This window comes from Phycodurus eques, chromosome 21 (assembly GCF_024500275.1).
Source record: "Phycodurus eques isolate BA_2022a chromosome 21, UOR_Pequ_1.1, whole genome shotgun sequence".
Classification (NCBI taxonomy): domain Eukaryota; kingdom Metazoa; phylum Chordata; class Actinopteri; order Syngnathiformes; family Syngnathidae; genus Phycodurus; species Phycodurus eques.
The window spans coordinates 8883694-8908209 of record NC_084545.1 but is presented as its reverse complement, the minus strand read 5'-3'; the positions used below and the strand labels follow the sequence as shown (position 1 = coordinate 8908209).

The 24516-nt window shown below is 41.3% G+C and overlaps 1 protein-coding gene across 2 annotated transcripts in view; it reads right to left on the bottom strand.

Annotated features, from left to right (window-relative positions):
• Positions 1-7079: 7079 nt before the first annotated feature.
• znf438 (zinc finger protein 438) overlaps positions 7080-24516 on the bottom strand; it is a 42054-nt gene continuing 24617 nt past the window's right edge. For both annotated transcript variants that reach the window (XM_061666978.1, XM_061666979.1), the window contains 2 exons: positions 11230-13011; positions 7080-9845 (listed from right to left, as the gene is read on the bottom strand). In XM_061666978.1, the coding sequence (XP_061522962.1) occupies positions 9260-9845; positions 11230-13011 (2368 nt within the window). In that variant the 3' untranslated portion in view covers positions 7080-9259. The remainder of the gene's footprint in view (positions 9846-11229; positions 13012-24516) is intronic.

Sequence of the window (24516 nt, the reverse complement as noted above, 5' to 3'; positions counted from 1 at the left end):
TCAGGACAAAACATGACGGAACGAATCCATAAATAGTGTGAAAGATACGAGCCTGTACATGAAGCGGTTGGCAGACTTTGAGTCATATGAGAAGTAAGGGGAAGATTGGAACAGATGGCAGGAGTTCCCCTGGGCGAATGGCGCCTGCCCCGCTGAACACCGGGAGCGCTTGACCATATGGACAGAAAGGCAACGAGCGGCATCCCAGAGAGGATTCCCCACTGAAGCGACATGGCGAAGGAGAGAGGGGGCAGGCCCGTTTGGAGCAATGTCACCATCATAATGTCCATGAGCCATGTGAGAATCGGGTGACAAGTGGCATGAGGAGCCAACCACATTCAGCAAGGGGCGCTGTCTCTAAATGCGTCCATCCATTTTCTATACAGTAAACCGCCGCTATATTGTGGTTCATCTTTCACACCTCCGCTATGTTGCAGATTTTGATGGTGTTATGCTAGCATTACACTTGTGGACTTCTGTTATTAAATGGTTTGGTTCAACATTTTGGTGTTTAAATATGCATGTTTAATTCTCTTTTGTTGTATGCGCCAGTTTTTCATTAACTTCAAATGGGAGTGACATAAATAGCTTGAAGCAAGCACACTTTGCCTCTTATTTGGAAAACTGTGCGAGTGAAAGTATTCTTTTCCTCAAAGTGATGTGATACAAGAGTCTCACATTTCTTGGCATGAAGGAATACTTTAGAACGTGTATCTTAATGGGTTTAAATGGGTTTAAAGTGTGCGGGTGGGCTAGCTATATAAATCTTTTTTGATACGGTCTCTCTACAATGGGGATTTTCACCTGTCGCAGGTTGGTCTTGAAAGTAGCCTACGTAATGAACGGGGCGTCACTGTATTTCACTTTTTTCTTTGTGGCTTTTTGTATTACGTATATTAAAAGGTGGAGCACAGACATGCAAGATGTCCCGTGAGACTTGTACTTTGCATCGGATAAATTGGAATGAAGCTTTCCTCGTTCAGAGCCTACCTAAGTGTGTGCTGCCCAACCATTTTTTTAACATACACGCGCAAGGTTGAGTGATGCAATCCTATGCATTGGCAAACTCATGCTGGGTTACAGATGGAAATCAAATTGAAACTATAGCTACATTCAAAGAGTTGACTTTTAAAGAGTTAAACGTGACGTTTCACACACGCACACGTGCTGAGCATTTCTTGAATCTCAGTTGTGGAGAAGAAAAAAGCCGTAGTTCTGAAGCACGCACGACGGAAGGAAATCTCAGTAATATTCTGTCAACTGCCCATCACCTCGTGTAGTGGAAGCACTTGCTGGAATGTATGGAGCCAAGCTTGGCAGAAATACAAATCAAAGGCATATTTTTGGTTTTGGCTTCGTGAAGCGTGCAGTCGTCTTTCATGCTCCTCAGGATACTTTAAATGGATCCAGACTGGAAGTCAGGTGGGAGAGATGGTATGTTTAGTTAAGGTAGATGATTTGAACCAGAGAGTTAGTTTCTCTTGTCTTTCTATCATGGTACTTCTACACAAGGCGTCTATGAATATATAAACATGGAAGAAGGAGACGGGAGCTTCCGTTTTGTGCCTGGTTCATTTGAATTGTTTTTAGAAGCGCTTGAATGTTGATTTTAAAAACAATGTATCCATTCAGCCATAACCCAGGTGCTGCAGCACAGCCACCACAGCCATGATACAAGCTGCTACTATTCTTTACAGTTCTAACTATGATAACTACGGATGGGCAAGTATCAATACCAGGTATCAGTATCGGGTTGATACTTGCCTTATTTCAAGGTATCTGGTACCCGTGAATGCTGCCGATACCAGGCGCAGATACTTAAGGCAAAACAATCGGACATCGAGTCAGTCCTCCTTGCCGGTATTCGGCGCTACACTGTGGCAGTTTGACACAGCAGCAAATCCTCAAGTAGTACTTCAGGAAGAAAGGAAGGTTTTTGTTCACAATTATCTGTCACCGTGTCAATCGAAATGTTATGGATCAAAAGTTGATTTGATTGTCAGTATCGGTGAGTACTTACTAAAGTGGTATCAAACATCTCTAATGGTAACCGTCCATTACTAACAAATTTGTTTCTATACTGTGTTGAGACATGAATACTTTCTGAATACTTTTAGGAACTTCTTCTGGGCATCGTTTTGACCTGCCGTTTTGTTTGGACATTGTTGTAAAGTGAGCAATGTTGTTTGACACATACGTTCATTGGATCCAATTTCCGTCAGCTTGGCATAAAATGTATGAATACAAGTATTATTAGTACTTGCCATTGGTTGGTCGATTTTTTTTCTTTGTGTGGAAAGCCTAATCTTCAGATACGCCGCCACTCAAGTAAGGTGAAAAAAAACGACAAGATGACCTTTCAGTCATTTCTTGAATGATAGTCAAACACACATATACAACATGAGACTAGTAGAAAAAAAAGCTACAGTCAGCCTAAAGTCACATCCAGATGTTCACATGAAGACAAACCAGCCATGCATCTGATTTCACTCACGAGGCCCCGCCCCTTAAAGGAACACATACAAAATAACAATGCAGTCGTTGACACTCGGTTTGTCCCAACGTATGCTATTTACATGTTTTATACAACGCAGGTTCTTTATTAAAACGTGTTTATGGTATTTTGAATGGATTTTAAAATGGACTTTATACACCAGTCAATTGAGGTTTGAGTTCGGTCATGACACTAATTAAACTCGTGAGTGAAGGTACCACTATTTGGAACTAAAATGACACAAAGTAGTGTACAGACAGAACAGCGCTAAACATGATGTGCATGGCAAATTGGCAAAAGTGTTCACTTTCACTCCACTCCTGAAGGTGGCGTAATGCTGATTCTGACAGGTCCGTTGGTTGCATTGCAAGTGAATTGTCACAGTGAAATGTGTTTCAAGATCCGGATTCCTTGGCTCGTGCGCCAGCTTTTCATTTTATAGATGTCAGAAGCTTTATATGCACTGCGGTTGGCTGGCAATCAGTCCAGATTGTACCCCAACTATGTTCAACGTCTTGCTCAAAATCAGATGAGATACAGTAGGCTGCGGCTCACCTGCAACCCTAAAGAGGACAATCTGCATAGAAAATGGTTGGATGTAATCCAAGTGTTTCTAGGCCTCTGGCAGACAAAGGCTTTGATTTGGTGGTAGCCGTGCCAGCTTGGGCTCCTGAGGTGTTTGCCTCTCTCCTCCATTTGGAGCTCCAGCGGATCGATGACATTTCTCCAGCCGCCCGTCATCAATTATTCACCTGATCAGCCCTGCTGCTCATTAGATGACTAATCTTTGAGGGCCAAGGGAGACGGGACACTTTGAAACCTGAGACCAGTACAGAGGTAGCAGGGGAAAGGAAGGGCGGCTCACGGCTCCATATTGAGAAAGAGAGACGCAGGGAGGGAGAGGTCCTAAATATGGGCCTAGCGATTTGTACATGTAGGTCCTGACATGAAGAGGCTTTATAAATCTTTCATGTAACCATAGAATCACTTTGATGAATGTGCGCACATATCACCGACACGCCGCATGTGCCGACAGAGTCGTCACACATGTTAGCATATCAAGATAGACTGGCAACCAACAGTGGGGAGTGAGCGAAGAGGAGTCGAGCTCATGTTCAACAAAACACTGCATGTTGCACTCACATTACACCGCCACTTAAGATGTTCGCAATGGTCGGTGGATCACATTTTTATGCACCTATAAATCTCTGACGTTTCTCTCCAGTAACGCCGGCTTTCTTATTTCGAGTCTCGGCACGGATTGGTTGGGGTTTTACTTTCACCCTGTTGTACATATTGGGTCAGCAGACCCAAATAGACCCTTTCGTAATGTTTGTCAACAATGGGTACCAAGATATTTCCGGGGGGCAGAAAAGTGAGCTGAACTGAAACAATGACAAAAACTTGTTGTGTTTGGGGTCACTTATAGTCGTACTTTGTTTCCCCCGTTTTCTTCAAAGAAATAAAAATGAATTAAACGGAACCGGTTGGTGAGTAGGAGAAGGCGAGTGGCCATCGTAAATAGTTGTATGAAGATAATACCGTCTGGTGGTTTAGTAGAACCATAGCGTCACCATGGGCTTTGTGGAAGGTGTTTTCTCACAGGCATGTAAAACATGTTTAGTAGGGTTTGCTTTGAGTGATTTAGGTAAACAATAGCTAGCTTGGGCGGCACGGTGGACGACTGGTTAGAGCGTCAGCCTCACAGTTCTGAGGACCCGGGTTCAATCCCCGGCCCCGCCTGTGTGGAGTTTGCATGTTCTCCCCGTGCCTGCGTGGATTTTCTCCGGGCACTCCGGTTTCCTCCCACATCCCAAAAACATGCATGCTCGGTTGATTGAAGACTCTAAATTGTCTTCTTGAATGTGAGTGCCAATGGTTGTTTGTTTGTATGTGCCCTGCGATTGGCTGGCAACCAGTTCAGGGCGTACCCCGCCTCCTGCCCGATGATAGCTGGTAGAGGCTCCAGCACGCCCGCGACCCTCGTGAGGACAAGCGGCTCAGAAAATGGATGGATGGATGGATAGCTAGATTGTTAGCTAACGTCAGCTACAGTTTATGCAGTAGTAATACATTCAATCCATTTCAGCGTCAAAAGGTACGCTCCATGCCATTAATCCAAGCAGCAGAAAATGTAGGTATCATTGCCTTCCTAGTTCGATAACAGGGACCATCTTCAGTCACCAAAAGAAGCACTCATTGGTAGAGGCTATGCTAGCTTTTTGGCTACATCTACCATGACCAAGGTTAAGGTATTTAATATATTGCTATCTCCTAAATTCACGAGCCAGCCTCTCAATGATGTTTGCATTTCCACCACATGTATTTTCAAATCAACTTCAATGTTTAAAAGTAAAGTACGGCCGACGTTCTGTCTCCTTTCGAAGCAATTTACCTCATGTAACATCTTCTTTTCGACACATTCAGACTATGACGGTAGAGAAGAAGGCTAAAATCGTGATTCATGCCTTTTCCTTGGTTTTCGCTATCGCTCTGCCTTGGTCTAATGACTTGTTTGCTAGTAGCGCCATCACAGAAAGCTCAAGGATTTTGCCACCTGGAAGTACACGGGAAATGTCCTCTAGCCACCAAAAATACAGCCTCCATCAAAGGCCAACGCATAAGGCGTGCAGAAGCAGAAACCACACAAAGACTCTGACCCAAAGAAAGGAAAAAGAAAGCTCCACTTCTTCGTTCTCACTGATCTCGGAGTAGAGGGGGCTTTGATCAGACGGGCCCCCCTGAGAGCCACGCGGAGGTGAGAGCGCTTGTGTGATGGCGGTGCTGCGTGTTAACGCTGATTAAAGGGAAATATGCATCAATGTATAGCACACTTCTTTTCATCTGCGCCTGCCACGTGTCGCACCTTCAGCGGCTCAAGCACCACCTGAAGTCGCTCATTTACAACCTTTTGAGTCTTTGCGAAGTAGAGGAAAATAAAAGAGAATAAAAGACACGGTTGAGGAAGTTTTGTCTTTGACGAGCTGCAGAAATCCTGCCTTTGACCTGTGACACGGAATCATGTGCTTCCAAAACAATTAATGTCGAGGACCTGCATTCTACACGGCGGTGGCGAGGCTGTCGCTTCCACCCCTTTGACTTATTTCCCCCTCTGCTATCTTTTGGGACTTGGAAAAAAAAGTGGAGTTTCATGTCGCTCGAGAACAAGAAGACAAGCAGGCATCGGCTCTATTCATTAAATATGAAGCAATCAAAAGGAATACTGCTATTGTTCAAATGCTCCACTTAGATAACCTGATACCCTCACATTGCTCTGAACCTCTCCTTTTCAAGACAATTTTAAGCATAGAAAGTCCTTCTTTGACCCGTTTTTTTTTGCTGCGCAGATGGTAGTAGAATTAGTCCATCCCAGGGTCAAATTATTGCCACTCACCAGTGTTGTCACAATTTGAAACAGGTGCCTTAATCCTCTGGGTTTTACGCTGGCCGTTTGTGACCCCCCTCACTTCCTTTTTATGAACCATTTTAGCTGTGTTAATGCAATTCGAATGAAACTTCCCAAAACTTCCCAAGGGTGAGGGTTTTTTTTTGATTGTGTCATTTCCAACTTCAACTCTGTAAATATATCAATAATGTGGCCACGTTTGGCCAATTTAAACCCCACGAAAATAATGTTTTAATTCCTGGATTGAATCATAAAATTTAGGTAAATGGGTTTCATTCTCAACTTTTTAGTGTTTTATATTTTCCAACAGATATCATTTATCAATTTTTGGACAAGGGAGAAATTTAATGACATTCCAATGGAGCACTGTAGAACGACTGTACTACTGGCACATAAAAAAGCACACACAAGCCCCCATAACAGACAGTAAAATCAATAGGATTTTGACTCATGGAGGCAACACTTTTATCACCAACTGACATCGCCAAACGCATTTGTAATGTCACAGTTCGGCAAAATCTGAACGGCATTTCGCTCGCAGACACATTTTATACCCAGAAAAAGACTTGAGAGTGCAATTTAAGTCAGATTTACCTCATGTCCTCCCTTATGACACGTAAAAAAATAAATTAACTGTCATCACTTTGATGACAACTGATGCATGCATTGACCTATATAGGGTAGAGGAGACGCATCAACAATTAACAAGTTAACCACTGTTAATATTTAAAAAGTACTGAGTGAAATGGCTTACCGTGAGGGGTCTCTTCACATAAAGACCGAACAGATCTTGATATTTGACCCCAGTCATCTGGTGTCATATTTAAAATCAATAGTTCTAGTTTTGGATGTCAATACCTTGAAGCCTGAAGATCTGTTGAAAATTGAGCATCTGGCATTGAAACATAAAGTTACATGTGACCTATCTAATGCAGCCATTTTGTATCATATCCTTAGGTTATTGGCTTGACAAGACAATTTTATACCTAAAAGGTAGCAGTTGTAGTTAAAATAGTACTTTTTATTTTAATCCAGTAGAGTGCCTCGTAAGCCAAATAAGTACTTAAAAATGAAACACCATTAGCAGCAAAACGATCACAAAATTTCAGTACAGATCGCCATTAACAAATTAAAAAGATTTACAGCACACGATTAAATGAGTCATACGAAAACTGTCTCAGCAAAGCATTTCTTTATTTTCATAAACAGATTCTCAGGGTACACAAACACATTAAGCCTTATTTTTGGTTTTCTTGTGGATGTTACTCATTGATGCAGGATTCAAGCCACCCCCCCTCCCCCCCAAATTTGTTTGAAATTCAAGTAAGTGTGCCCCTCATTTCTACTACTTGTTCCTTATTGGTGTTGAGGCTTGAGAAGACATACACACACACACACACACACACACACACACACACACACACACGGGCATTCCATGAGGACTTGTGCACTGCTGTTTAGCCACTTCACAGTTCCATGTTTTGTGTCAAACTGAGGGCAACTTTGTGTTCTGTTGTGACCAAACAGAGCAGCAAATAATCTAAATTTATTTGTAAATATATATTTTTCATTTTCATAATATATCTATATATTGTATCTAAAGATGACATATATGGATACTATAACTAGGATATATATATATTTTTAAAACATTTAGGTACATTCGTTTGACCCTGTCATTTTTTTCTCTTCATATGAAAACAGACAGAACTCCCAACAAGTCCGTGTCTCGATGACACCTCATTTAACAACCATACTAAAAGACCTCTGTTTTAATCTAGTATAAAATAGCATATTTTCTGGACAACAGTACATGAAAACAAGAGACCGAGTCAATAGATTTCCTCAGGTGCATATGTGAGCTGGCAACATTTACTAGCTAAAACAGTATTGTGTCAGTGGTTAAAAGATAAAACACAGATGTACAATCACTTATATGAATAGAACCTTGGCATGTCACAGAATACACAAATAGGCAATCAACAAGTAAAGAAGTCTTGGCCATCAAACTGAAGCCACGTAACACATGGAGTACTTTTAACTATTCTTTTCAAGGCCACAAGGCAGTCACATGAGTGCTGGTCAGGTGTGTCGTTGGGTTCAAGTTGACAGCTGACCCTACGAAGGAGTATTTGAGGCATACTGAAGATCATTTTTATTTTTAAGTTCAAATGTCACTAAAACTATGTCAATATAAGAACAAATTCATATGGTAATAAAGTTGTAATATTGAGGAAAGAAAAAAAATTGTTGGAATATGAAGGAAAAAGTCATGACCATAAACCCATACCTGCATTATGAGGACTCTTGAGAAGCTTGTCAAGTTACACTACTTACAAATTTTACAAAAAATATTTTTGGCTCATTGAGACTGTCATCAGTTTAATGTGATTGTGCAAATGTTTGTTGATGAAGACCTACACTTCAGGTTATCATGTTAAACCAGAAATATTTTCATTAATACTTGGTATGACCAAATACATTTATAGTATGCTGCTGTTGTATTGCAAAAACTCACTCATTACAATTTCAACGCAATCCTTGTAATATCACAGTTTTTTCCCTCTCAAGTGTTGCCCAAATACTCCTACGTATAACCCCACATACCGCCTTTAATTCTGTTATTTTTTTCTATTACAGTAACAATATATAAATTCTGTCTTATTTACCTGTATGAATCCTAGACTAACATTAAATGATCTTCCAGTGTAGATAATCTCTTAGCTACACTACTTACACCCTTCGTCTTATACAAAGGACAACAAAAATAAAAATGAACACTTCCCCTATTGAGGGTGTCACACCATGCAAAGAGTTTAGGGTTGGTTTGCGATACCGTAAATGCACAGAAAGAAAAAATAAAAAAAAAGTCCTGTTTTCCTGAATTAACCCACAGAATAATCTGGGACCCTTTGTGGACTAAGGTGCTGTCGTATAACTACATAGAGAACTACAAGTATTTTCAAGAGTGTGAATGGAACAGTGTTAAATGCAGAAGTCCCAAACAAGTCGGACCAAATTTACATTCATGGCGACCACTACATTTATTTATTGGAAATAGAATTATCACATGAACATATCTATAAGAGTTTTAATGTTAAACAATATTTAAATAAGCATTAAATAAAAATAAAAATAAACAGTGCAACATATAAACTGAACAAGACCTTTGTTTATAAATGTGGAATCTTTGAACCGGATGTCCTTATAATTTTTCCACCCCGCCCCCCGAAGAATGGGAGTAGTTGTGAAACATGAGAGAAACAAGAAATCCCTGCCTTGCTAACAGTTACAACTGAGTGAATATGATGACAAGCTCCAGTAAATGAGCTCCATGGCCATTTTAAGGGTTGGGCAGGCTAATGTGGGCTTGGAACAGGAGTGTCAACATCCCTGTCGGCCTCATCGTCTTCCAGACCGGAGTAGGTGCTCAGGGCAGCCCACAGTAAACTTGGTTGCTTACAGTGGTGGTGATCCCTCCAGTGCTTCAGAACCCCTTCTTTTGTATCCAACACCTTACTGCAAAGTACACAGTTAAAGGCAGAACCTGCTGCAAGTACCCCAAGGTATCCGACAGCAGCTGATGTTGTGACAGTCTTGCTGTCCTGCCCTTCACTTCCACAGTGATGGAACATCATATGCCTCTTGAGTTTAGCAAAAGAGAAGAACTCCTCATCGCAGTTGCCACACTTGACCAGCTTGCGCTTCTTGTTGAGCTGTCGCCAGTAGTGTGCGGCGTGTTTTACCAGCTCTTTCTCAGCCTTAAGACGACCCGGCATTGGTTGATTCCCCCGAGGCTGGATCAGGACCTCCTCCCCATGAACATACAGAAGGTGCATCTTCATGTCGGCAAAATTAAGAGTGACCACTTGGCAGCGGCCGCATTTAATCTGCAGCTCGACAGATTCCTCAGGATCCAGCACATCTGATGCTTCAGAGTTGTCCCTATTGGGACATAATTAGTACATATCTGATCAATACTGACTAACACAGACAAAAGTGACACGTGACATAGAAATACAGTGAACTCGTATTTATCGTGGGGGATATGTTCCAGACCTGCATGGTGTATGTGGTAATTTAAACATTTCATGTGAATTGCCATAAATGGGTTAAGGTCAATTAGCATCAATGCTACGATAATTATAAACCAAACTGCTATTTCAACACACACAGCGCAGTAACACATACAAACAGAGCATACAACATTACTCACAAGCTTATACAGTATTCACGCTGCTATGTGGGAACGACTTAATGTTGGGGACAACAGTTTTGGTGGGAACCTTTTTCCAGTAGACCTCAGTGCTGCTCGGCATGTTGCGGAACAACATGGTACTACACTGAAGGGGCCAATTCGAAATTCGGACTAGCCTGTATCGTGCGAATTTCAAGTGGCTGCCATCTTTGTGGACTTTTTTAAACAGGGAATGAGCACTTCAAACGCCTCCATATTCCTCCATAACAAATTTACGAAAAAAACAATTACCGTATTTTCACGACCATAAGGTGCATGCATGCTACCGTGTATTTTACCATGCCTGCGCCCAATAATACGGTGAGCCTTAAGTATGTGTTAAATACAGAAATAGACCCCGTAACTGAGACTGCGCCTTTTAATACGGTGCGCCCTATGGTCGTGAATATACGGTACTAAAAACATGACCTATTCTACTGCCCGCACTGCTCTCCTCACAAATGAAACATTTGTGCTACTTAAGTCGAGTTATTAGGGCAAGTGACGGCATTTGAAAGGTTGCAGTAATTTTGACGCATCAACTTTGAGAACCCCAGAAATGTCGGCCCGTACGAGCTTATTGGTGGATACTTTTCACTGAAATTTGTCAGCTAACTGGAGAAGAGGTTCCCCGAGTATCAGACGAAACAAAAGGGTTGAGGAGCTATGTTGAGAAAAAACGGTTTTACTGTAATTTGAAGGTATCTTTTGACCAGATTTTCTATAGGCGATAGCACACAAAAACATTCCCCAAAAGGCAATTTTTTCCCCCAAACAAAAATCTCCTTTTCTTCAGAACCCATCATTTGATTTTCAAAATTCTTGTTGCGTTCCAACTTGTATCCAGGTTGAAGTGGCCATTCCAACCAGACTCGGCATTTATTTTGACTGAGTGTAATTATTGGGAAATCTTGTCACGCAGCTAGTGTAAAAACAAGTCCACGATATAGCGGGGGCGCGAAAATGAATCGCAATAAAAAGGGTGTTCACTATAGTCTGGACTATTGCTGCAAAAATGTTACCCATCCATGATGATTCCTAAGAGCTATATTGTTCAAAGAACTGGATAAAATGACGTTAGCATCATCTTACCACTCAACAGTCACATCCTCCTCATGATGTCGAATGGATGGCTCCACTGTAAGCAAGACCTTGTGCACCTCTCGCAGATGCCTGAAATAAACACCCACATATCCAAAGGCCTTTTCGCAGAACTCACAGCATAGAGACCGACGAGATGGAGCCTCAGAATGGTGAAGCTTCATATGGGTGCTCAGGCTGCCAGAATGCGCGTAGGCTTTGCGGCATACCGGGCAGACATATGGTCGACTGTTGGTGTGAATGTTCATGTGGCTCTGGAGGCGATGCTTAAACTGGAAGCAGCGGCTACAGGTGGGGCAACGATGGACAGAGCGGCTAGCTCCAGGAATTCTGGAATGGGACGTACCACTCAGGTTTAGAGTGACTGGGGGATGTTGGGGAGAACAATCTAGGTCCTGAGTTGCGGTGGAAGTGGGGAGCTGATGACTCGGTACATGGTCTGGTTCTTGACCATCTGAAGTACTAGCAGGCAAGCTAAGTAGATGGGGAAGTGCCTCCATCACCAACACTGGCTTGGGCTGAATGCTACGGTACTTCTTTGAAATGTCAACTTCTTTTTGCTTGGAACCAGAAATGACTATTGTTTTTTCAGGGACCCTTCTACGAAAAAAGGACAACGACCTCTTCTTTCGGGCTTCATATGCTAAGATGTCTTCCATTGTCTTTCTCTTTCTTCCTCTCTTCTTTCCTGGCAGCTTCTGAAGGTTCCCCAACACCGGGATGAGAGCGTTCTTATTCTGAGGCTGATGAGATGAGTTGGGCATCTGGCTACAACCCAGAGCTTCAGATTTCTCATGGATTGAGGATGTAAGATCTTTGGGGCTCATGGGACCTGACTGGCTTAAGCAATCCTTATCTTGGGACAAGTTGAGCTTGGCAGCTGGAATGAGTGTGGTCTTCATTTTAGAGTAGGGTAGAATGGGCAGTTTACCCTTGGGAGGGGAAGGGATAATGTGCACTGCTTTGCCGAAGATGGCTGGAGAGATAACAGTGATGCTGTTTGGAGGCTGAGCCGATGCAGGCTTAGATTGGCAGATCCTGATCTTAGGACCACTTTGCTCCTTGGATTTTCCTGGGGATATTTTGAGAGCAGTTGGGAGAGTAGAATGTGGGGATGGATTTTGAGTAACGCCTGTTGTTGCAGATTGTTCAGCTTTATCTGAGGCTTGTTCGAATCGGGAACCCGGGTACAGGACAGCATTGTCTGGCAAAAGGGCAGGGACAGAGATTTCAGAATGGGCCGGGTCTATAAAAATGACCTGCTCCGACACCTCCTCTTTTGACTTTTGAGTTTGAGTGACCGCACACGCCTCTCTCTTTTTCTTGATCAACGCCGACCTGCTGCTCACCAGCGTTTTTGTCTGTGGTGTCACAGCAGTTTTCACCCTTAGAGATATTGGTGGTGATCTAACTTTATCTGTAGTCCCTGCTTTCCGCACAGGCTTGTATCTGGGTATGGGCAGCTTGAGATTCTTTTGGATGGACTGGGTTTGTGGAGATTGTTGTCGCTGTGTTGTTTGAGAGGAGACAGAAGGGGGCAGTGCCACCAGAGAGAATGTGCCATCCTGACCAGCAATTTGCATCAGTGCATAGTTTTGAGTCGGCACAACGATGGATTTAGGGCTGGATCCACTATTAGCTTCAGGAAGGGCAGTGGGAGGTTGGCAGGATAGGACTGCAGATGATGGGCAAGGCACAATGACTGGGGCCTTGGGGGCGATGCTGCGGAACTGAAGACTCTTCATTTGAATGGCTGGATTCACTGGAAACCAGCTAAAAGACAAAATCGTAGTATTAGATATTTGGAAGTACACGTTCAAAGACTGTACCATAATAGCCTCGCAACACTACTTCTGTAACCTTTTTGTTAGACTAGCATTTTAGAAATGTCTCTGTGAATTTTTTTTAGGAGCATTTGGGCATCAATTCAGGTCATGGTGTACACCTCAAAGTCAAATACAAGACAACAAAAAAAGAAAGCATCTGCACGAGGGTGACAAGCTGTCCGTTTAGCCACATCTCTTTAGTCACACACACCAGTTATCTTGTCCCTGAGACTCAGGACAGAATGCCCTCTTTGATTTAAACTCGGCATGTAGCCATAGTTCCTGCTGGGCCATTGCAGTGGAGTCTTTGCATCACCCCCCCAACTCACTTCCTGGAAGGTACAGCTAGTAGAGCCTGATGGCTCTAAAAAGGCTTCCGCTGTCAGCTCCTGAACAGCAATAAGGATGACCCGTAAATCCATCCATCCATCCATCCATTTTCCGAGCCACTTCTCCTCACTAGGGTCACGGGCGTGCTGGAGCCTATATCCCAGCTATCATCGGGCAGGAGGCGGGGTACACACTGGACTGGTTGCCAGCCAATCGCAGGGCGCATACAAACAAACAACCATACGCACTCACATTTACACCTATGGGCAATTTAGAGTCTCCAATTCATGCATGTTTTTGGGATGTGGGAGGAAACCGCAAATATGGACAAAAAAACAAACAAAAGTCCAAATTACACAAAGTATAAAGTAACATTTTACAGTTGTCAATGAATTATACTTTTTAAAATTGATTTCATGGCTGTGGTGATATGTGACAAAATACTGATAAACTGTGACACAAATTAACAATCCTTTACAATCTCAAATGTACCCAATCTAACCACCTAAAAGCTAAATTCAAACTATTCTCATAAATCAATACTATATACTTATAACCAAATAATGACGGGGATTACGTTGGAATGCATCAAGGCCTAATAGTAAAAAGATGCAACACTGTATTTCATATCCGGACATTGATTTTCATAGAAGCAATCAGAACAGCCATTATTCTAAATCCACACGATAACATTCATTCATTTGCCGTCTCGCTTATCCTCATCAGGGTCCCAGCTGACTCTGGGCGAGGGGCGGGGTACACCCTGAAATGGTTGCTAGCCAATCGCAGGGCACATATAAACAAACAACCAGTCGCACTCACATTCACACATACGGGCAATTTAGAGTCTTCAATCAACCTACCACGCATGTTTTGGGGATGTGGGAGTTGTAATTGTAATGCAACAATCTGATGACAGTTGCCTTGATATTACGATTCATAATTAATTAGTAATTAGAAATGTTACATCGCTACTCATATGGGAACATAAGCCTCAACCAGTATTTATTAGGGAAGTGAAATAAAAGAATAGTTATAATTCTGGCGCTTTCAGTTGATAGGGAAACACAGACAAATAATACTCTACAGCACTGCTAGAACTGAAAGCGATATCCAAATGTAACCAGGGTTTTTCCTGCGTACAAAATTTGGAGTTGGCCGCCTTCGGCTCCAAAACTGCCTAATTTGACTAGAATTGAACTAGATGGGTTTTATTTTGAACTGTAATTACGAAAACTGTATGAAGCCATTCCTAAAACCAAAGACAAGAGCTGCAATGGATTTGTTTTCGTACTTCAAAATGTGTTGAACAATTTTGTGGATTTTTAAACAGGCAAATATTGTTTTTTTTTTTGTAACCAAGCATTTGTGACTTTAGAAAAGGAGAATTACACCGTGTTTTTGGCTTTTTCAAAGCAAAGTGGCAATGAAGGCAGGTTAAAACACAGACACTATAATTACAAACGCTCAATAAGATAGAATTAATGTGATTGAAGAAATGCAGCCATTTGTCAGGTCACAAAGTAGTAATCCTCATGAAAATGGAGTGGAGGTGGGGGTTTAAGACAGGACATGGAGGCAACACAAGGGTATTCAGTTGAGATTACATTAACGCAAAGCAGACGTTCATAACGTGATGTCAAAATCCTGCACTTTACGGTGATTTTGATGTTGGATGATATGATCAAATTACGCTGTACTGTATGTGGCCCCTGAACTACAATGAGTTTGCCACCCCTGCTCTAATTCGAATGTCAAAACACAAATCAGCCACTGATAATGTAGAGTATAATGAAGAGTGCTTTCTTTGACATTTTTCTTCAAAATGTGGGTTTGGAGTCAAAACAACAACAATAAAAAAACAAAACAAAAAAGAGGAAAAAAAAAAGGAAACTGACCTGAAATATGTTAACACATTTACCCGTGAGTTTTGCATATTTGCTGCTATCCGAACACCTCCTTGTGAAGCTAATTTTAAACCTAATTGCCGAAAAGGCCAATGCTAAATAACGAAAGAAGGCATGTACATCCATCAGACAGACTTGCAGTCTCCTGTTACCCTGACAGAAACAGCTGCTGCCAATCAGTCAGTCAAACCACCTTTGACTCAATACGTGCAGTCTGACATTTGCTCATCTTTTCCTATTGGACACAAATCTCTTTTAGCAGTTGAATGAGATCTGGATGAGGAGCTTGTTTGTTGGGATAGAATATGATCAAAACATTTTATCAATTCGAAATAGGTTAAGTACATTTGATATAGTTGTCCAAGAGTTTCTGTCTTTCTCTGTGGATTTTTGAGGCTCAAAGTCAAATCTAACTACACTTTTAGTTGTTGTTTTTTTTTTGCTCTCCACACTTCTTTTATTTCACTCCAATCTAAAGCAATCTTCCCTTGCCCAGCGCCAAATTTTATTGCAGGGGTTTATGAGGTGTCCATTGTGAAATAATACAGCAAAGCATTGGAATACTTGTGTAAATATGAGGTTTCAAACCGAAAACAAAATCGTGTGGAAAAAGAAAGGGACTGAATATCTTACAAAGTCAACAGTGAGCAGAAGAACGGTGTGGTGTCACATAACTTGTAAGGGGATCCAACCTACATGATTATTGGGATCTAACTGGGGAATCAAATCAAATATAGGGAATCAAATCAAATATAGGGGTTAAAAGACAGATACATGCGGAGGTCACAGATTCCACTCAATCTACCATGGGATTTGAAACACCATCAGGTTTAATCTGACTGGGGTCATAGGTCAGGGATGCAGAAACCCTGTTTTTTTTGTAGAGAATGCAGGGGACACAGGGAAAGGGGAGACAGATTAACAGGTGAAGCCAGAGGGTGAGAGGTGAGGAACGTATGTTTATGCATGGAAGAGGTCAGGGTTGAATAGGAGGGCAGTGTGTGCAGACCAAGCATGAAGTGAGCATATATAAAAAAAAAACAAATACCTCCCAAAAAACATTGGCTCACGTATTCAAACAAGTTGGGACACATGCAAAAATGTTGTCCTTGCAAGAAAAATATGATGGCAGACAAAACTGGCCTCACTTCGTAATATTTTCAAGCCAGGTAAAGTTGTGCTTCATATGGAATGCGTCGCCTTCCACAGTGCATTTTTTCCAGGAGATATAAAATTCCAAGTGCTTTAAAATACCACCATACTATATATCAAAATCAGTACAAGACAATTTACTGGAGACAAATTCATGATGGTCATCTCACTAATTGCCCTCAATGCGGACAACTTACAATGTATTATTTTTAAAACATCTTTAATTGTTTGGAAGAATCTGAACTTCTGTTTCGCAATCAATGTATGTTGAGCCTATTCCTCGGAAAACTATGAAACGTTGGATCCACTATGTTCGTTGGATCCACCGCCATGATGGTGGCCATCATAGTAGGTGCTTTGTACCTTTAGTTAGGTGCAGTGTTGTTTCACCTAAAATATCTCTTTTCAAACGATTCATCAAACATATCCTTCTGTAGGCCTCTTGGGATCCTTCTGAACCAGTTTCCTTTTATCTGTTAGTTTACTTTGAGGGGTTGACCAGTTCTTGAAATTCAGATGTGTCCTGTTTTATTTACTGATTATGGTCTTCACAGTGATACGCGGTGTCTGCGTGGTGCCTGAAAATGATTTAGTACCCTTCTCCTGACCGTTACCGCAACAAATACTGTAGACCCCTTTGAAGCTTTTTATATGGACCATGACTTGTTATGAGATCTAAGTTAAAGGTGATAAGCAAAAGTGGCACTTCTAAAGGTTGAACATAATTCATGACGGGATTTTCGTTAACTTCCAAATTGTTTGGCTTAAAAAACAAAAAAAAGAAATTTGCAAAATAGAATTAATCTATTAATCTGTTCCACACTCAAACTGTTGCCATCATAAAACATTCAATAACTGTAAAGGTTAACTTTTACATTCATTGGTAAGTAACATTTAAAATAATTTGTATTATTACCACTGTAATATCACTTAAAAAATTTTGATGATGAGGGTATGACCTAACTTTTTAAAGCATCATTTTCAGGTAATTAGAATTTAAAAAAATTAAGACATTTAGGGCATTCAAATTTAAAGGTTTTACTTTATTTACGGTGCAGAGCTGCTTGAATTGTTGGTGTGAACTGTCTACTGTTAGGCATGAGTTTATACATGATTGTGTAATTGGGTGAAAATTCTCTCTCGTGCAACCACACACTGTCAGTTCTTTCGTTTTCAAATTGAATTGTACTGATATTCCCAAATTTCTTTTAGTAATTTAGAATAACCAACTTAACTTTTTTTTTTAAATAATTTTTTTTAACCATTTTACTGAGTCTTGCTTTATATTCAATGTACATGTCCATTTCTTTTTAGAAAATAGTGTCATTTGCCACATTTTATTTTAATTTATTTTTTTATTTAACTTGTATTCTGAGGAGAGGACAGTAGAGAGTATAGTTGTGAGATTTGTTATCTGCTTGGTAGGGTAGAGCCATGCTCATCAGGGACCGAAAGATAGGACCTGGAGATGGAGCTGGTCTGGAATGAAATGTGTGTCCATGTTTGTGGGAGGGAGGGGTAAAAACACAGCAGAGGCCAAACTCCCCCAGGTTTTGGCGCAGATGAAAGGCCAGGATCTAGGCTAGATAAGAGGGCAGATCATGGGGGGGTCGGGGCCAGCCGGCTGTGAGAAGCCATGTCTCGCACCCATTTTTGACAATCCCCCTCCTACATGCAAACATGTAAGAGAGGTCAATACATGTAAACATTTTTACCAGTTGGTCTTTTTAGCTAAAATGGTTCAGTTTTATTCCACCTGAGCAAACTTGGGTTTATCTGTGTTGAAGGTGTTTTCTGTGTGAGATTGCTTTTTCCTGCAATCACTGCAGGAAAACTGCTCAATCACTGTTGGTGAAAACAGTCTTCAACTTAAGCTCAGTGTAAAACTAAGTGTGTATGTACATGCAGTGTGCGTGTGCGTGTGTGTGCGCGTGTGTGTATGCAGGAGAGTTAAGCTCTCCAGTGTCCGGAGCAAGGGCAGTCATGAGGAAAATCTGTGTTTGCAGAGGTCCTCGATTCGTCCCACAACTCATGCTGGATGAAACGGCTAGAAAGACACAAATACTAATTTGATAGCACCCAGCTACTACTACTGCTTTTTCATTGGACAACAATGAAAGGTGCTGCTCTCTATTACAGCACCACATGGTATGCATGGCATGTACAAACAAACACACAACCATATGTCATCCACTGTCACTCGAGCAAATCAAGGCACAGGAGAAATCCATTGCAATTAGGTCCATGCCGATTTAGCCTGCATGTGGATGAAAATGAATCGATATTGAGACCACACTGCACTACTCCTTAAAAAAAAATAAAAAATCTTAAATGGACTTACCTGTGCCTGTTATGCCACAGACAAATACAACTGTTCAAATAAGTTGTATAAATCAAAGGAATATGCATTTATGTGTGTGGCCGTTGGTCAAAAGCTGTGCCCTAGCAAAAACAACAGTTGCGGTTATTGAAGGCATGATGCTGTAAACCCCCTAACGACCAGTAACCTTTGACTGGCTGTTTAGCAAAGCATCCACAGGAAGTTTAATAATCAGTGTTCACAGATGAAGCAAATAAGCATATTTTAAAGCTTGAACATTTACAGTTAACATGGCAAAAGGATCTGAAGGTAAGTGGCTTCGATCTGGAGTGGAGGTGACAGCAGTGAGTCCAAGAGCATGTCTGGAAATGCATGTTTGTGGTCTCAAGTGTTAACACCCTATCCCTCCCCAGGCAGCTAGACTGTCTTCGTCATCCAGACTTTGCAACGCTAAACCTTTACCTGACCTTTCCTTTCGCGGTGACATTTGGACCCATTCGAATAGGTCAAACAGCACTAAAGAGTGTGGAAGAAAATGGAGAGGAGCTGGATGAACATAATAAAAGATGAGTGAGCGCTGTCGGCAGTGACAAGCAGAGGTGGACAGAGTAGACAAATATTGTACTCAAGTATGAGTACTGTTACTTGAAAGTAATGACAAGAGTATTCCTCCCAAAAATTACTAAGAGTAAACAAGTACTCAGTGAAAAAACAAGTACTGAGTAAATGGTGAGTAATTTGTCAGAGGATGAACATCAAATAAAATACAACTGAAACTAACTAAATAAAATGTGAATGTGCAGAGTGTGTGTGTGTTCAGTGCGTGCGAGATTAGCACGTTCCCCAAAATATGCATGTTTTATAGTTCATTCATTCATGCTTATCCTCATAAGGGTTGCGGGCATGCTGGAGCCAAGACCAGCCGACTATGGGCGAGAGGCGGGGCACACTCTGGACTGGTCGCCAGCCAATCGCAGGGCGCACATAAAAAAACACATGCACAACTGTGGGCAGGTTAGAGTTTCAAATTAACTTACCATGCATGTTTTGGGATGTGAGAGGAAAATGTAGTACCCGTAGAAAACCCACGCAGGCACGGGGAGACCATGCAAACTCCACATAGGCGAGGCCGGATTTGAACCCGGGTCCTTAGAACTGTGAGGTACGTGCTAACCAGTCGTCCACTGTGCCGCCATGTTTTACAGTTATGACCATGAAAATAGGGCTAATGTGGGCTAATATGCACAGCCAAAACAACAACAAAAACAAACTTAACCCAAGCTGTTTTTTCACTTAGAAGTGGGTTAGAATAGCCACATTTGGGCAGACAGTGCCAGGCAAATGTTTTTGTCGTCTGAAATGTAAACACAGTTGCACGCCATTGCCTTCCATGGGAACGGCGACCTTCCCAACATGGCCGCCACGTAAGCAGGTCGATTAGCCGGGCTGGCGTATCTAGTGTATATGCTTATGCCCTCAAAGTCCAATAGAAGACGTTCTGTCTTCTCACATATGCAGTCATGTGACCGTTTTGTGTTGTTTGATTGGTGAACTAGAGTCAAAGCGTCACTTGCGGTTATGTTGTATTGGAGCAAATGGCGCCAAATGTAAAATTCGTAGTCTAAACAGATTGCACACAAAAAAATAAGCAATAATTGATAAATAAAAGTAGCGAGCAGCATGTAGATCATTGTCACAGAGTAAAAGTATCGTTTCCTCTTATCATAAATACGTGAGTAAAAGTAAAACGCATGCAGTATTAAAACTAATCTGACAAGTATACTTGATCCAAAACGCTACTTGAGTAAATGTAGTGGGTTCCTACCCACCCCTGGTAAGAAAAGGTGTGCATGGACCGTCCAAGAACATAATACAAATTCCCAAGATTGAAACATCAAAGGGACAAAACGTGAGTTCTCCCAGAACATATTTTGTCCTTTGTTGTTGCCTATTAGGCTGGAAACAGCAAAAAGACCATTAAGTGTGACTGCATGGGAGGATGAGTGTAAAACCATTTTCCTGGATGCATATCTGTGAGAATGAGCACTCCTCAAAGGGTCTGTCATTGATGTTGACAAGTTGCCATAGGTGTTGTGCAGGAAATGACAATGATGGGTGGTTATTAAGCAAATTAACTTCACTGTTACGTCACAATCCGGCAAAATTCAGAATGGCTAATGAAAAACTTCAAATACGAGCTATGGTGGCAAAGTTCCAGGACTTGCATCATAAATAATGTAGTTCAAATTCAGACTCCTCAATACAAGTTTTACCCTTCAACTAATTCCCAAAACGCACTTTGTCAGCATTCACTTGCTCAAATTGAAGCAGCATCATTATCACAGTCATTTTGTTTTCGTCCTTGAGAAAGAGAGGGAAAAAATACACACAGCCAGGTAGAGTGAGTAGGGAGGTTGCTCCAGCACAGTTATGTTGTTTTCAGCCAGGAACTGTCAGATGCTCAGGACATTGTAAGCAGATGAGTTTCATGGGTGAAGCAGCCACGAGTTGTCCTACCACAACTCTCTTCTCACACACTGAATGAAGCAAACGCTGCAGGATTTCTTTGTAGATGTGCTGTCTGATCTTCTGGCCCTGTGGCAAGAACTCACATTGGATGACGCCCCTCACATCGAAGATTGTGATTGACTTTGAACTTCGACTATCGTGCTTTCTTTGGCCTCGGAGACGCTGAACTCTTCCACTGAAGCCTCTGGAGTCTGGTCTCCAGCTAGTACACGAACGCTCACGGCTAATCACTGGTGATTTCAAGACGGTCAAGGATGTCCTGACACACTTGCATGCATCAAGCCTTCTGGTCATCATTAGTTTCATCACCTTGCGTGGACTTTCCGCATGCCCACATTTTCAGTAATAATCTTGTAGACATTGTCCTGGTTCATGCCCAGCTCATTTGCGATCAATAGGATAGTCAACCGATGATCACCAGGCACCATCTGCCTGATGCGTTCCACGTTGGCCTCACTCCTGCTCGTGTAAGGCCTTCTGCTTCTGGAGTCGTTTTCTAGGCCATTGTGTCCCTTTTCAAAAAAATTGCAACAATCAAAAACATGTGAGCATGACACTGTCTCCTCTCCATGCACCTGCTGCAGCAATCCCAGTACTTCTGAGTTTTCCACTACCTGGCCAGGAACTTCAGGTTTGGTAATTAGCCCTGCACTCACTGCTTCATGACCTGACACAGATACATATAAAAAAAAAGTGGGGAAAATAGTTCTATAGCTGCAGAGATCCAGGATCACAGTTATATAATCCAATGTGATTACATTGAAGGTGAAAGCGGGTGTGGGGTTGGTTGAATAAATAAAAAATATTTGGGGTTTTTGTACTTTCTTTGTGGCCAGGCTATCCAGAGAACCATTAACAATAATTAATTTGTATAAAAGCAATTAAAAGGTCAATTGTTCTATATGTCCTCTAAGACCTGTAGAGGTCATTTTTAAAGTAACGTCTACCATTTGTTGCTGTCACGCGATTGTGAATTCAGGACTTCAGGGGAATTTGACTATAAAGATTATAAAGAACGGGAGACAATTTGGCCGTAGCCTGTCAACTTTAGTGAATGTGATGAAAATAATTCCATTGATACTGTATAATGACAATAACGTTTTACAGATTAACAGTCTTGCGTTTCATGTTCCTGAGGATACAAAAAGCATCAAAACTCTTCCCCTTTCTACCAAGCTCACAACCACTTTAGATTCATCAGCAATTCTTTATGCTGTTCTCCAAAACAAGCGGGTGCATTGTGTGATGTAGATCTAATATTTTAACGTTACAATATTTGAAATAAACCCTCCAACACAGGATCTTAGAGTTTTGTTCTTATTGGCACAGCCGAGGTGCAGGAGGGAGTCATTGCAAACTCTACTGGAACACAAACATCTTCATGATCGCTTGAATCAACGAGACAAATTCAATGGGGAATCTGAGAGGAAGGAAGCTGCCACCATGCTAATTTTAGTCCCTCTGCATCTCAGATGAAACACTGGAAAACGCAGTGGGATAGAGAAGTGGGAAAGTTCTGTGCATCTAATTTTTGACTTTTTGCATCATGTCGTTCTTACTATCATTATCTCATGCATCCAATATGAAAGAGTCCCTTTGATTTGGTGAATCATTCCTCCCAGTCTTCCTGTTTTCAGCCCTCATCACCTCTTCCTTTCCTCAGCTTTCTGGTTCCGACGAGCTCTTTCATTCTCACCACCCTCCCCTTCTCTCAGTACCTGAGTAAATAAACAGTGTTGTGTGAATGCTAATTACAGCAGGTTCAGGGACATGGAGGGCCCAGAGATAGATAAACAGCAAGGTAGGGAGGAGGAGAAATAAGAGGCAGCGGTGGGGGTGAAGGTAATGCACCTCAAGGGCAACCCAACAAAGACACACATCACCTATGTAGCGTAGGATAAACAAATATGGTTTAGAGCTTTTAACCCAACTTACAGTGACTGTGAAGAAAAGTGTGCATGCAAAGGCTTTATGGACTTAAATGACTTACAGTGGAGTCAAGTGCCAACCAGAGAAGGGCCACATGGTGGATTGTCAGCTTGAGAAACAAATGGGAATGTTATAAAACTTTAATGACAGCTGCTCCTAAAGACCGTGCAAAAATCAAAAGACTATGCAGAAGATCCCAACAGTTCTCGTGTTGAGGTGAGACTGGGCCTCTAAATGTAGGTAAACTGAAGACTACTTTATCTTTAGTTTAAAAAAAAAAAAAAAAAACATTCAAAGAAAGCCAACTTTGCAACTGTATCATCTTGTAAAGAAATGACCTGCTAGGCATAAATTGTGTTAACAATGGAGAATTTGTGGACTGGATCTAGACTCAATTTGTAATATTTGACATCTATGACAGCAAACTATTCAACAAATATGTTCGGAAACAGATCTGGACATGAAACAATGCAAAGATCTACATATCATGTTTCATGATTACTTTGATTCAAGTTGATAGGAAGCATATCTCCACTGTGTAAGCATTAAAGGTGATACCTGGATATAAATATTTTAATGAAAATAGATATAATGGATATAAATATATAAAAATATAATATTTATATTACATAAATATTTTAATGAAAATAGACTTTAATTCACAGCCCTATCTTTATTTAGTAAATGAGAAAACACACAGTTGTGCTCATATGTTTGATTACCCAGGCAGAATTTATAAGATGGGTACAAATCTTTAAAGAAAACATGAAGGGCCAGGCAAAACATTTAATTTTATTTTAACGGGATTCAAATTAAACTGTCAAGCATTTCAGAAAAGCATTGTCATCAAACAAAACATGACCATAAAGAAATTAATGATGGTTGTTGTTCAGTCAGTCCTATTTAAAACTAACAATATTTCACAAATTCTGCCAAGATATGCAAACTTATGAGCACAACTGTACATATTGTGCAGTCGTACGTACCACTGTCATATTGGAATGAAACTGTAGGCTTTTTCGTAACCTCTAGGTGGCGGTGGTGTATTAGATTGAAAGTGTACACCTCTCTCATAACCTCTAGGTGGCGGCATATGGGAAAGTTATTTTCATTTCCCCCTCTACCTATGTATAATGCACACCATTGACTTTTGACATTTTTTGAGGGGGAGGGGGGAAATGAACATTATACATGAGAAATTACGGTAGTCAACTGGTAAATGCAGAGGTTATCAAAACCATATCTGACAAAACATCAAAGACATGCTTATCCAAAATACTGTTGC